Raw genomic sequence first — 15,377 nt, 5'->3', positions numbered from 1 at the left:
GATAGATAGATAGATAGATAGATAGATAGATAGATAGATAGATAGATAGATAGAACGACAGATGGAACGACAGATAGATAGATAGATAGATAGAACGACAGATTGATAGAACGACAGATATAGATATATACAGATAGAACAACACATGGAACAACAGATGGAACAACAGATAGATAGATAGATAGATAGATAGAACGACAGATTGATAGAACGACAGATATAGATATATACAGATAGAACGACACATGGAACAACAGATGGAACGACAGATAGATAGATATATAGATAGATAGATAGATAGAATAACAGATAGAGCGATAGAACAATAGAAAGAACGTCAGATAGACAGATAGATAGATGGATAGACAGAAAGATAAAATGATAGAAAGAACGATGGATCGAATGACAGATAAATCCTGCTTAAGGATGCCAGAAAGGGTGTAAAATGGTCATTAAAAACTAAAAGACTTTTTAAAATCCAATTTATACCTCCATTCCTAAACCCAATCCCTTCATCCCTTCATCCCGCACTCGAGCACATGCAGGACAGTGGTGCTGTTCAAAAGAAACCCCAATAAACAACAGAAACTCTGGAGTTAGTTTGTGTTTGTGATCTGTGGAGAGACCAATGACAGCTTTTATGACACGTTTCATCATCAGCAGTGATACATTCATTCATTCGTTCGTTTGTTCTTCTCCTTTATTATCATTTACAAAAACAAATCATTTAACTTTAAATAAGTTTTAAAAAAAAGTTGCCGTGAACTGAAAGTCACTGAATATGTGTGGCAGACCGAGAGAAGACAACTGAATGTGAGGAGAGATAAAAATATTGTTTTTAAAAAGTGAGAGAGAGAGAGATTTCATCATGTTATCGGACCGTGTTGCCGTCTGGATAGAGGCCCGAAAAAATGCAAGGGTGAAACAGAGAAAATCTATTTTTCCTCATGAGCTTTAAGGTTGATGCTAAATGTAGAAAATCATATCAAATGTTGCCCAAAAAAAATTCACACTTTGTTCAGGGGGTCGAATAATCTCCACAAAACGAGAAATACTGTGCAAATAAATACTAGCACTCAGTGTTTTCCTCCGCCACAGACGCTCTCGGATCGCTTGGCTTCTATTTTTATTTTTCATGACTATATGGATGAATCACAAAAACATGTCCAGGTCAAAATGTATTCTTAAAATGACTTTTTTTTTTATTTTCATGAGAATTAAGCATATATTTACCCCAAATTCTCATTACCATAGACCATTAGATGTTTTACTTTTTGTTGTTATTATTATTCTCAATGGTGATTACGATAAAAAAAATTATTTATTATCATAAATTAAAGGCTGTGCAACAAATACCATTGGCACTACAGTAATGAGAATCAGATTTTTTGGCATTACGGAAATGTTCTTGCACTTTGCTTAATTGTTATGAAAATAATTTCACTTTGCAAAAGCGAAAAAATAAAAATAAAAACTCTAAAATAGGCTTGAGCTTTTAGCAGGATACGATTTCTTATTTCTTTTCTTCTGGTTTTAGGGTGAAATGTCACCTTGACCGGTATTGTGAGATTCACCCATACGCACGTTCACATATCAGCCACTTTTATCCGTGAAATAAAAATCAAATGATAAAAAAACAAAAGGTTCTATTTGAACGCGTCCCTCCCGAGAGACACAAAGTCTGCTTCTAAAAAACGCAGTTCAACTTGGTGTGTCTTCAGATCTGCCACCGTCATCGTGCAGTTCGTCCTCTCTCTTTTTCTCAGCATTTTTCTCATGCGTTCTGCTGATTAAAAGCACGTCACGCGGGACAGGTGCTGCCGTCCACTCGCTGTGTGCGCCCAAACCTCGAGGAATCATCGCTCCCAAGTTCAATGGTTTAAAAAAAAAAAGAAAAAAGGAAGGAAAGGCTGTCTGAAGCAATATGAGACTGTGTTTTTCTCTTCGGGGTTTGGCGTGCTCTCTGACCTGTCTCCAGCCAGGAAAACGTGTGTTAGTGATGAGCAGGTTCATCGGCTCCGGCCCCTGGTTCCAGCGAGTTCTAGATCAGTCCAGAGTGTGGCGCTGGGGCTGAGATGATGATGATGGTGGTGATGATGATGATGATGATGATGTGTTCAGGAGGTGGGCTGAGGTCTTACGAGTTATTGGAGGAGTTCTCATTGCTTGGAGAGCTGGAGGAGGAAGAGGAGGAGGAAGAGGGGGAGAAATTCATCCCTGATAGGCCGGGCGGATCCGTGGCTGTGTTCTGCCCGCTCAAACTCTTCCTGCACACCGGACACGTGTCATGCTGGGAATCAGAGAGAGAACACATGCAATTCAACACTACTGCAAATCAGCATTTTAGGATGATTTCTGAAGGATCATGTGACACTGAAGACTGGAGAAACGATGCGGAAAATTCAGCTTTGCATCACAGGAATAAATTACATTTTAAAATATATTTAAACAGAAAACAGTTATTTTAAATTGTAATAATATTTCAAATTTTTACTGTATTTCTGATCAAATAAATGCAGTCTTGGTGAGCAGAAAATACAAAAAAAAAAATAATAATTATTGATCGGTACAGTAGATTTATTCATATGTTGGATACATTATTAAACTAAAAATGTAATTCATTTTTCATTTGCCATTTTTCATGCCGCCGTAATTAATATTAAATTAGTTTCAATTAGTGTTTTTTTTTCTAATAATTGTTAAGTCTTTTGCAAAGGTTTAAAAACAATCAAAAGTAAGTTCATTATTGACATCATCCTTGAGGAAGTGATTTTTATTGGGGGGGGGGGCAGATTAGTAAACATCAGCAATGGAGATTTTATGACTTTATTATATGAATTTAGCTGGGTTTTTTTTTCTTCTTCTGTTCGACAATAGCCCCTTTCACTCCTCAATCGCAGTAAATTACCGAAAAATTACCAGAATGACTCAATGTAAATACACAAACATGCTGTTCACACAAGCCATGGCGTTCTGGCTTTTTACCAAGACCATTCACTCATCAGCACCAAAATACCTGTAAATTCTATGATGTCAGTCATACGAAATGATCTTTAATGTCTTCATTTAAAAACACAAGACGCGGATAATAGTTGTACAACCGCAGCGCTGACGAATGGAAAAGAAAGGCTGGGTGTCGAGAGAAGGGCCACAACAGTCAAAGATGTCCATCTAATGTATATTTACACAGAAAAGTATTAAAACGCAGCTGAGCTTACTGTAAACAGAGTAATCGTGTCCTCTCCATAGGAACTTTATGATTGGCCCAAAGCAGACTTCTTACGTCAGCATATTCTGAACTCGCACGTGCTCATACTCACACACACAGCATTATACCAGTAATGTTACAACTTCCCTTATGGAAACATTTTTTTTTTTTTTAAATTACAAAAACATGAAAAAATGAAATTTGACCTTCGGGTTGTCACTCTCATGTACGCTAATGGACAATCCAGAGCAAAGCAATGCATCACTTCATCCTGTTAATGTTCTAGTAATCAAGTTATAATAAGTTGAAATGTCTGAGTTTGACGAGTACATTTCTGAAAGCCTGGCATATTATTTTACTGAAGTACTTTTTTAATTGCAACACATGCATATTCATTTAAAAAAGTTACAAAGTTCAAAGGTGCTGTATAACAGGATGGACTTCCTGTATAAAACCTAATGAAATTAATGTCGCAAGCAACAAATTGAAACGGACTTTATCTGAATCTCTCATTAACGAACAAATAAATGAGGTCAAAAGTTGTAAACATGTTGAGTGTAGATGAATAAGTGCAATGAAGAGAAACGCCACCTGCTCGAGCCAGGGAACTATACAGTCGTTGTGAAAGAGATGATTGCAGGGAAGTTGTCTAACGTTCTCTCCGGCGCTGTAGTCTTCTTTACAAACAGGGCACTCTAGACCAGCACCTGAAACACACAAACACACTCACGTCAGAAACAGGAAGTGTCAATGTCGCAATCCACTATAATTCACAGTGTTGATGGTGAGTCTGAACGGGCTGCACTGAAATTATATATTTTCAAAGCGATTAGTCTGTGGCTTGTCTGAATGACTAGAGAACTAATCAACTGCATTATTTGTTATCTTATTATTAAGGTGCTATTTGTTTTCAATACACTACCAAAGTTTGGGGTTGGTAAGATTTTTAAATGTTTCTGAAAGTAGTCTCCTACACTCACCAAGACGGCATTTATTTGATTAAAACATACAGTAAAAACCTTCATATTGTGAAATATTATTGCAATTTAAAATAACTGTTTTTATGTGTCACATGATCCTTTAGAAATCATTCTAATATGCAGATTTGCTGCTCAAGAAACATTTCTGGTTATTATCAATGTTGAAAACAGTTTCTGCTGCTTCATATTTTTGTGGAAACCGTGATACATTTTATTTTAGGATTCTTTGATGAATAGAAAGTTCAAAAGAACAGCATTTTTTCAAAATAGAAATCTTTTATAATGTAAATTTAAAATGACTGATATTTATTTTAATGTCTTTTAAATGTAAAAAAGTCATTTTAAAATGTCTTAACTGTCACTTTTAATCAATTTAATGCACTGTATTAACTACTTTAAAAAAGAAAATATTTTACTGATATATTTATTTATTTATTAATATATATCTTATTGCACAAAACTGTCATAATGCTCACATAAACATGAAAGGGTTAGTTCACCCAAAAATGAAAACTGTCGGTAATTACTCTCCCTCATGTTGTTCCAACCCCGTAAGACTTTCGTTCATCTTCAGAACACAAATTAAGATATTTCTGATTAAATCTGAGAGCTGTCTCACTCGTCCATAGGCTTCTCTGTTAGTGAAACTTGCCGGCCCAGAAAGTTAGTAAAGACAATGTTTAAAATAGTCCAAGTGACTACAGTGGCTCAACCTTAAGTTTAAGCAGCGCTTCTGTGTTGTACGTCAGAACATAGGCTCACTATTGGCCGATGCTGGTCATGTGTGTGATGCGTGTGACGTACAACCCAGAAGCGCTGCGCTGTTACACTGTGTGAACTCACTCTGAAAAATAATAGTTGAATAGTTGAGTTTATTTATTTTTTGCGCACAAAAAGTATTCTCGTCACTTGATAAACTTAAGGTTGAGCCACTGTAGACACTTGGACTATTTTAAACATTGGGCCAAGTTTCAATAACATAGAAGCCTATGGAGGAGTGAGACAGCTCTCAGATTTAATCTAAAATATCTTAATTTGTGTTCCGAAGATGAACGAAAGTTTTTCGGGTTTGGAACAACATGAGGGCGAGTAATTACTGACAGAATTTTCATTTTTGGGTGAACTAACCCTTGAAGACCTCCAGATGCATACATTTCAGAAACACTGTGTCTTGACAGCTATAGTGACGATGCTGGATGAATTTAGAGATGCAATGCTTCAGAGAGCATTTGACCATGTGGGAAATCTACCAGTTTCCGCTAGAATGCTAAAGCACAGCACACTGTCAGCATATAAAACATACAAGTCCTGAAATTCAGCCAGTCTGAAGCACTGCAGCTAATGACAACAGAGATCAACTGATGTTACGGAAATGCCATGATGTGCTCGTGTGTTCCTCTTACCCACGTGCTCTTGGTTTATCTGGACTGTAGGAAGACTCTTAATCTTCTCTTTGTCTGCCGGAGGGGGACCCGTATTTTCAAACTGATTTAATAACTACAGAACGACAACAGGGACAAATATGTAGTATGTGATCACACTGTTTTATAATGCACTGATAGTGTTTCATACTCATTGTGGTTGTAAAATAAAGAAAAAAAAGAGGTTGTGAGTTACAGCGATTTTACAATAATACATCCACTATAGTGTGCATGTGGGATAATACCTGTGTTATGATGGCATCTAATCCATTGGCACCCCATGCATAGTCCATTGGGTTAGAATGCAGCATTCCCCTGTGAGACAGCAATTTATAGTGCAGTGATCAGATGAAGATTGTCATACACTGAGAAGAAATGATGTAAAGAAAGAGAAAATGTCATCAGTGACTCACCATGGTCCCATCGCCATGTTTGGCATCGCTGTCGGAGCGATAATTCCGTTAACTAATTGCTGAATGATTCTGTCAAAACATTTTAAAATGTGACACAACCATTTCATTTCATGCCTGCTGACAATGAGATTGTGTTATTAGTCTACAGTAATGACCGTAATATATCATTACCACAGTAACAACACGAAATGAAATAGATCGAGCTCCCCACACCTTACGAACAATTAATTCCCATCAATTTTATAGTTGATTACTAGGTAGGTAAAACAATTTAAAAAACAATAAAAAGGAAATTATGCTCACAAAAAGCTGAGCAAAATTATATTCAATAAATAAATACATTTAAAGTTATATTTACTATATTGTTTTTTTTCTCAGGCCTTGAAATCACAATTTTTAAACCCCCTTAAAATGTATTATTTTCCATTATAGTGGGAATCCTAAACAGATCTTCCATACATTCCCATTTGCAAAATCAAAATGCAAACCAGGCTGTATAAATGTGAGTAACACTGGCATCTGCTGAACTCTCACCCTTCTAAAGTGGGTACACCCTCATGCCGCACCCCTTGTCTCCGGGGAACGTGGCGTCCCCGTGGCTGTCTCGACATGTACCGTTGTCGTGAGGCCATCTCCCGTTCTCTGCGGTTCTCTGCGTCACGGTTATCTTCCCCGGGCAAACCTGCCCTGAAGTCGAAGCCCTCATCGAAGATCCCCAGAGCAAACTGCCCATATCCATGCGGGAACGTAAACAAGTGCTGGTCCACATTCTGACGGGTGAAAGGGAAAACTTTAAACAACCAGTTTAATATCACTGGAGGATGATGTGCTTCACACACACACACACACACACACACACACACAATAAGGTTTTCTTAATGTAGCTTACACAGCTTTCAATGCAGTACAGGAGGCCTGGGAGAATATTCTACACTATTTAACAATTTACGATTTGCATGCTTGCAACATATTTTCACATTTGGCCATCATAGTTAAAGCTGCTCTAAGCGATGTTGGGTGACGTCAATTCTTGTTGACGTTCGAAGTATTGTCAAACGAAACGGAGGCTAGCTCGACCCTCCCTCCTCCTCATCATCCTGTCCCCTCCCCCTGCCTTCCGTGCTTCCTGAAACAGTCATGAATGCGTTCATCGGAACGTCGTCTCTTTGGTCGTGTGTCGGCCATATCAAAATTCAGGACAATATAATTCTAACGTTAGTCGTTGTCGTTGTCTAGGACATCTCTCCTCTAGCTAACTTCCCTCTTCATGCTTCTCTTTCCTCCACTCCCCACCCCCCCTTCATGTGCACACGCACTAACCCCCACCCCCAAATCATTCTTGTCGGTTATTGGCTGGAACACTGTTTGTTATGTTTCGTGGTCCAGGCTGGGCCAGTTTGTTTTTGTTGCCGTTTGTGGAGCCTGTGGTGTCTACAGAGACCGCATTTCTTTACAGTGTGTTCAGGGGACAGGCAGCTAGCGGATAGTGAGGAGATGATTGCTGTATGTGACAAAAACAATTTCGGCCTAAAAAACATGTGACATCGCTTAAAGCACCTTTAACAGGTAACTATGATAATCAAAATTTTTAAATATGTTGCCCTGGATAAGAGCATGTTGTCAAAGTTTGCATTCAGGTTCAGAAATATGAACCAAACCAGTTTGCACAGAGCAGTCAACATGTATGCATCGGCCAAAAGCATGGGTAAGAGAAAGGCCTGCTGTCTAGCACAATAATGACGACGCTGTTAAAGAGAGAGAAGAGTCCGACAGCTCACCTCAAACGAGGGGCGATTCTGATCATTAGAGGCTGTAGACGTGGACCCATTCTCTGCACTGGAAAAAAGAGAAAGAAAAACAGAAGAGACAGAGAAAAATGAATTAAAATAATGAATTAAGGCACTGACAGATACAGAACAACACGTCACTTCAGACGTTCTAAATCTGATTTAGCAGAATCTGATGTTCAACCGGCCGAAACAAGCTCCGACAGGCGCCAACACACACCGACACACTGATCTCAAGTGTCTGTTGGTGTGAATTGGCCTTTAGAAAATATTTTTTTCTGAAAATATAATGTAAATGTTTCAGTATCTGTGAGGCAAGTATACGCTGAGTTACTTTACCTTCCTTCTCCAGGCAACTCCTCGATGAAGCCAGACTCACACCGCGGACAGATGTAATCCTGCAACAAAGAGTAGAGGCTGGTATTACACACAGCCAGGGTAAAATCACTCAAACATATGGCCTAAAGCAGATTATAATGCTTTTAGAAAATAGTGAGAGAAGCAATTAGATAATAAACACCAAAAAAAAACAATAAACAATCAGAACAATTAATGAATAAGCTAAAACTTAAATAAAAAAGTATTAAAGGTAAAAAAGACAGCACACAAAATTACTAAAGCCAAATTAAAATTAAGCTAAAAAACTAAAAAAATTATCTAATACATAGTATATTAACCTGTCTGTGAGCCGTTTATTATTTCCAAGCAACACAGCAACTTGCTGAGCAATTTTTGTCAAGTCATTAAGAGTTAACAGTTATTAACAGATCAAGTAGTGTTGCACTACAAATGTATCGCATTCGCAATACCCTGCTGTTAAAAACGGTATTTCCTCATTTTATATTAGTAGAAGATTGACAGCAAAATAACTATATTGAGATATTGCAATGGTGAAATAAAATTACTCATATAGGCAAGTGAAATAATATTTTAGTCATATCGCCCACCCTTAAACGACAGGTTAATGAATGTGACTGAGAACACAATTAGCCTAAATGATGCTGGTGCCCTTCATGATTAATTTATGTATTTAGAGACACGAGTATGATTTTTGTTTTTGTGACTAGCAAGCATTTTTAACATAAGAGTTTGATGAGGCAGTTGAGGGCAGAAATAACTTTCATTTTTGCTGGTTCAGTATTGGTATCGAGATATTTTAGTCAGGTATTGCATCAAAGTCATAACTTTTGATAAAAAGTGTCACATTTAAAAAAAAAAAAAAAAAAAAAAAACTAGCCTAAACTAACATCCAAATCAGTCAAATCATGACAGTAACGTGACTGTCGTAAAATACAGTCTACTGCAGGACATGCTTTATTGAAAGTGCCTTAAACCGCGAAAGAGACGCTTACTGTGTGCGGCGCGAGACGGAGAGAAACACGGATGAGCATGTGCTTGGGGTTTCATGTGCGCATATAGGCCTAAACGCTTAAATATACACAAATATGTGAGCCTGGACCACAAAATCAGTCACATGGGACAATTTTTTTAAATTGAGATGTATACATCATCTGAAATCTGAATAAATTATTTTTCCATTGATGTATGGTTTGTTAGGATAGGACAATATTTGGTCGAGATACAACTATTGAAAATCTGGAATCTGAGGCTGCAAAAATCGAAACATTGAGAAAATCTCCTTTAAAGTTGTTCATTTATGTTCGCGATTGTGCTGCATTCACTCACAAAAATAAATGTTTTATATATTTACGGTAGGAAATTTACAAAATATCTTCATGGAACATGATCTTTACTTAATATCCTAATGATTTTTAGCATAAAAGAAAAATTTATAATTTTGCCCCATACAATGTATTGTTGGCTATTGCCACAAAAATACCCGTGCGACATGTGACTGGTTTTGTGATCCAGGGTCACATATGTCAAAATGTCCATCTTGGAGAGTATTTACATAAAAACAGTCAATTATGTATTAAGTGAATAAACAGAAATCGGATGCGTGTCATTATATTAGATCCGTGCATTCGGTCTTAAAGGGGTGGTTTGGGATTTTTGACATCGGACCTCATTTTTAAGTCAGCCTGGTTGTTATTCATCAGTGGAGAGATTTTTTTTTTTAAATTATTCAGTCCTTATATTTGGATAGTTAGCCGATGCTAGGCTAGCGCGAGTCAAGGGTAGATGTTAGCCAGCCAAAAAAAAAAACGTTTTACCCACTCCACAGTGCACCAAACGCAAATCAATTATAACACTAGTCTATCGATGCAAATGTACGTTGAGAGAATAATGTTAGAAATCAAACTTACCTTTCATCACATTGCATTAGTTATAATTTGTTCCCTGTAATCATAAGCCTTGTCTACAGCAGCAGCGGAGTGATATTGATTACCTGGGCAACCGAGTGAGCCGGTACACACATGTACTGCACACACGGTAGTGCGCTTCTTTTCTGTGTTTACTTTTTGACTGAATAATTTTAAAAAAAAAATGTCTCCACTGATGAATAACAACCAGGCTGACTTAAAAATGAGGTCCGATGTCAAAAATCCCAAACCACCCCTTTAAAGCTGCGGTCTATCTCAATAATGTTAAACAAAAGACAAAGACAAAATCACTCACTGCTCTTGACTGAATAACTTCAGTAGTTTTAATAAGAATCAATGTATATTTAATTCATACAGTGAAGACTATTCAGTGTTTTAACGTTTTTACTGGTTTAAATGACTATTTTGATTATTTAATGCAATACTCTGTTTTAAATTGTGCAAGTTCATAAGCTTGTTATTCTCAATAGCACATCTCAAAATTAGGATGATGGTGATTGTTTGTTATAAAACCGTGATATAAAGATCGCCCACCCCTCCCTGATGATGTGATTCCTGTACAAATAGATGTATGGTACTCTGAGCTGCATTTTCTCACAAATTACCATAAATGAATGTTTCAGAATTCCCTCAATAGGGAAAAGCCCTGCAGATACGATGACCTCCTGACCTTTAGCTCAGTGACTGCAGTTCTGCTCAGTTTGGGCTTTTTCTAGAGGCTCCGCACAATAACAGGAGGATAATAACGGCACAGAATGATGAAGAGACAAGCAAAAGAGCTTTGTGACGCCATCCATTCTCTACCCTGAAACCTCACACAAGGAGCGACATGTGAAGATCCTTTTGGAAAGATCTCCGGCCTCATCTTTCCTGACAGCTCTATGTATGAAACAGACTAATTAAATCCTGATGTGTCCTGGCTCATTCATTGTAATGCGGCATTTTTAAAGATCACATCCTCATTCTCCAACAGTTTCAGTGTCATTTATTAAGAGTGTCAGCAGAAATGTACCTTCATCAATGCGTGTTAAATCCACTCATATATTACAAAATGAATCAGCTGATCTCATTACAACCAGTTTACAAGTCAACGAACTGATATTGTTATTAGTTAGTAAAACTAACCCAGTGAACTCATATCAACAAGCCTTCGGTATCAGCCAACTGAAGCACGTGCATCTCACCAATCTAAAATCATAAGTTCAAACTCACAATATTTGCGATTATTAGCTAATGGCACAAACCAATAGATCTCACGATAAAACAGCAACTATAGGAATCAAAGATCAGAAACCTAAGACACAAAAACAAGCCATCTACATTTTGATCTTCTACACATTAGTTATCATCAGTCTCAAAATATTTTACATGATTATGAATAGTTAGGCTAACTAAACTAACCAGCAAATCTCAAAGCAATCAGCCTTCTGTCAACTGAACGACTTCAACCATGAGACACAGCCTAAACCTTTTATAATAAGTCTTTATATGTACAATAAATAGGCCTATTTAAAATAACACAACTAACCAGCTGATCACACAAACCAGCCATCTGTTTCCAGCAATTACAGATAATAATTAATAATTAAGATTTCATAAAATAATTAGGCCTGGGTAATAAAATCCAACTAGTTGGTCTCTCATAACCACCAGTTTTCCGTTAAAGCCACCTAATGTACATTAGTTTAGAAACAATACTATTTTTAATGTTTTTGAAAGAAGTCTGGAATGCTCATCAAACCTGCATTTATGCATTTTTTTAAGATTACAGCAAAAACAGTAATAGCCTAGTTGTGAAATATTATTACTATTTCAAATAACTGTTTACTATGTAAAATATATAGTAAAATGTAATTTCTTCCTGTGATGGAAAGCTGAATTTTCAGTCTTCAGTGTCACATGATCCTTCAGAAATCATTCTAATGTGATGATGTATCATCAATGAAAGAAAACGGTGTATATTGTTACAAAATTGTTATTTTTTTTACTTTTTAATTAATCAATGAATCCTGAAAAAAAGGTCTATCACATATAAACTATCAGATGTTATAAAAAAAAATATTAAACAGCACAAATGTTTCCAACATTGATAATAAATCATCATATTAGAATGATTTGTGAAGGATCATGTGACACTGAAGACTGGAGTAATGATGCTGAAAATACAGCTTTGATCACAGGAATAAATTACATTTGAAAATATATTCACATAGAAAAGCCTTATTTCAAACTGTAATAATATTTCACAATATTATTGTTTTTTTTCTGTATTTTTATCAAATAAATGCAGCCTTGGTGAGCAGAAAATACTTTAAAAATAGTTACAGATCAGACAGCAAAACCTGGGTTTTGGAAAACCAGCAGCTTTCATAACTACTTCTCTGTTTTGAACAAGTGAACTACATGAACTATAGATATGAAACACAAGCCAGAGTAACTGACAAGCGAAGATCATCACGTCAATGTCATTATTTTCAAAGACTCGTTATTAAAAGTAAACGAGCTCTCATCATGTCACAACAACCAGTCTGCTTCTGGTTTGACAGGACGGGTTACACACACAGCAAAGCCCGGAGAGCCCGGTCAGATCCGAAAACAGTTCGTCTGATTAAACTCTCATGTCTCAAATAAAGTGTAATTTAATCAAATCCTCATTTTAATCCTGATTGTTGCTATTGGCAACCAGTTAGCCGTTAGCAGAGCTAGCACGGAAAACCGCTTTTTAAAAGAGGCCGTTCGATCCGTTACATCCATCCACACCGAGTCAAAACCTTCGGGAGAGGCTCGTTGAGTCCGCTGGGTCTTACCGGGAGCCGAGGGCTGATCTCTTCTGAACACCGGTGACAGAAGAACCGGCAGGGCCGCGGGGGAGCTTCCGCCATCTTCGCTGCACGACCGACTGAGAGCGAGAACGAGGCGAAGTATGGAAGCCCGGACGGAGCAAGAGCCAATGCTGTGTGAACGCGTACGGACGACGGAACGCGTTTGGGAAAATACACACAGCGCGAGCCTTTGCAAAAACAAGTCTCACAATCAGGACAAAAGAAAACATTCTTGAAACAATATCAATTTACCTGAAAAGTAAAAATTCCATAGGACAGGCCACTTTAGTTTTTTTAGATAATGTATTTTAAATATACATTTTTGTGATTTGTTGTTGTTTTTTTACACGTATTTTAGACATGAACATCATTACAATATTTATTTATTTATTTAACAGCATTTTAACGGCAAAAAATATATATTATTGCACAACATAAAATACATACGCTGAAAGTGACACCTAGTGGACATTATTTTCACCCATTATAACAAGATTCTTCAGCAACCAACTGTTCTAATATATTGTACTAATTTATATCTAATCATATACCGAGATTATAAAGTTATAATAACTTATAATTCATATTATTATAATAATATTAGGAACGTTATGAATATTATAGATCTGTGTAATGCCATTGCAACCCTGCAGATGGTGACAAAGCATTTCACATCTTTGAGAATTACGTAATTCAACACTGAAACACAACATGAGCTCACGCAAGTATGTGATCTCCTTCTGGTTTTTGGTTCTCGAAAAAGAAACTCAAATATATATATATCGAGACTATTTTCCATTCGCATAATAAGAAAGCAGTTAAAACAGTTTCTATATGTGAGTTAATATATTTACATAATGTTTACATATGTATTATTGCAGTTCAGACTGTACATTGGCATTTTTTGTTTGAAGTTTAAAAAAGTAATCTTCTTTGAAAGAGAAAAAAAATCTTTCACGATGAGATGTCTAAGGCAATGAAGTATAAGGCCTAAATAAAAATCATCTGTGAACATGAACAATAAACATATCAAACAGGAATAACTTTATTCAGTTTAGGGTTATTATAGTTAACTGAAATTAAAACCATAAAAAACTTTACGTTACTTGCAATAAAATAATCGTTTAACTTGAAGTACTAAAGTTAATAAAAACTAAAATTCCTAAAAACTATATAGACATAAAAAAGGAAGAGTTACTAAAACTTTAACTAAAATGAGAATGGAAAATATAAAAAGAAAAAATCAAAATAAAAACTAGAATACCCTACTATAACTATAAAATAACAGTGATTTTCAGATTTAGGTGTATTAGACAAAAATATAAAGAGCAGCAGCAGTTTTAAAACAAGAAAAGTAAAAAACTCAAACTAAGAAACTCTTTGAGGTCAATACACAAGCATGCAAACACACACACACACTAGCTCACTCACTCACTCACTCACTTACTCTCTCTCTCTATCTCACACACACACACACACACTCTCTCTCTCTCTCTCTCTCTCACACACACACACACACACACACACACACACACACACACACACACACACACACACACTCACACTCTCTCTCTCACACACACTCTCTCTCTCTATCTCTTTCTCACACACACACACACACACACACACACACACACACACACTCACTCTCTCTCTCTCTCTCTCTCTCTCTCTCTCTCTCTCTCTCACACACACACACACACACACACACACACACCTGTCAGCTGCGCTGTGAATGAGGTCTGACTGATGTTGACTACATCTGGCTGTCATCGTGAATTTATGCCAAGTTACATTCGGAGTTTGGCAGAGAGAGAGAGAGAGAGAGAGGGAGAGAGAGAGCGCTGAGTCGTGGGCGTTTGCACGACTAACCAGACAATAAAAGAGAGTGTGCAGTTCCCTAAACCAGGGTTTGCTTGTTTTATATCTTTTACATGTCATGGACCTCGAAATATGATCATCCTTATGTGAGTGACCCCATCCTAAAATTTATAAACACCCTTAAAAACCCACTTTTATAAACACATAAATCTTTAAATAGTTTCTATTGTTACAATATATATTAATTATCTCTATATTTTTCTTCCCACTATAGTAATGTACTGTTAAATGTATTATTTAATTTTAATCTCATATATATTTATATTAATCAAAATTTTGATTTATTTCAATGTATTTAATAGATTAATAACAAACTAATATTTAATAATTTGAATGAAATGTAATTATTTATTTTATTCAGAGTAACATTCATGTTGAATGCGATGAAGGCATTCTCCGTTTGTATTACTAATTATTTGTTGTAACAATAACTATTGATTTAAACAATAAAACAGATTTCCCTATAGTTTGCAGGACAGCTACTGGACTGGTAAATGGGTAGTTGACATAACAGAAATGTGACATTGCATTTAAAAACAGATTCTTTAATGTTTTTATTATTAAGCATGTTTATGAGCTC

The 15,377-nt window shown here is 36.4% G+C and overlaps 1 protein-coding gene across 1 annotated transcript; it reads right to left on the bottom strand.

Moving 5' to 3' along the window:
- Positions 1 to 593: 593 nt before the first annotated feature.
- On the bottom strand, positions 594 to 13,055 carry rnf126 (ring finger protein 126). Its single transcript, XM_081374474.1, has 9 exons — positions 12,902 to 13,055; positions 8,149 to 8,207; positions 7,801 to 7,858; positions 6,557 to 6,792; positions 6,023 to 6,091; positions 5,855 to 5,924; positions 5,592 to 5,685; positions 3,800 to 3,915; positions 594 to 2,290 (listed from the first exon to the last, which is right to left on the bottom strand). The coding sequence occupies exons 1-9, from the start codon at positions 12,974 to 12,976 to the stop codon at positions 2,138 to 2,140; spliced, it is 930 nt and encodes a 309-aa protein (XP_081230600.1). The 5' UTR covers positions 12,977 to 13,055; the 3' UTR covers positions 594 to 2,137.
- Positions 13,056 to 15,377: the final 2,322 nt, after the last annotated feature.

Source organism: Scardinius erythrophthalmus (assembly GCF_964197995.2).
Source record: "Scardinius erythrophthalmus genome assembly, chromosome: 9".
Classification (NCBI taxonomy): domain Eukaryota; kingdom Metazoa; phylum Chordata; class Actinopteri; order Cypriniformes; family Leuciscidae; genus Scardinius; species Scardinius erythrophthalmus.
This window is presented reverse-complemented; position numbering and strand designations above follow the sequence as displayed.

Coding starts and splice junctions, on each gene's coding strand:
- rnf126 (XM_081374474.1), bottom strand. CDS start 12,976: ATGGCGGAAGCTCCCCCGCGGCCCTGCCGGTTCTTCTGTCACCGGTGT. Junction 5,925..6,022: donor AACATGGCGATGGGACCATG/GTGAGTCACTGA, acceptor GCTGTCTCACAG/GGGAATGCTGCATTCTAACC. Junction 2,291..3,799: donor TAGTTCCCTGGCTCGAGCAG/GTGGCGTTTCTC, acceptor TCTGATTCCCAG/CATGACACGTGTCCGGTGTG.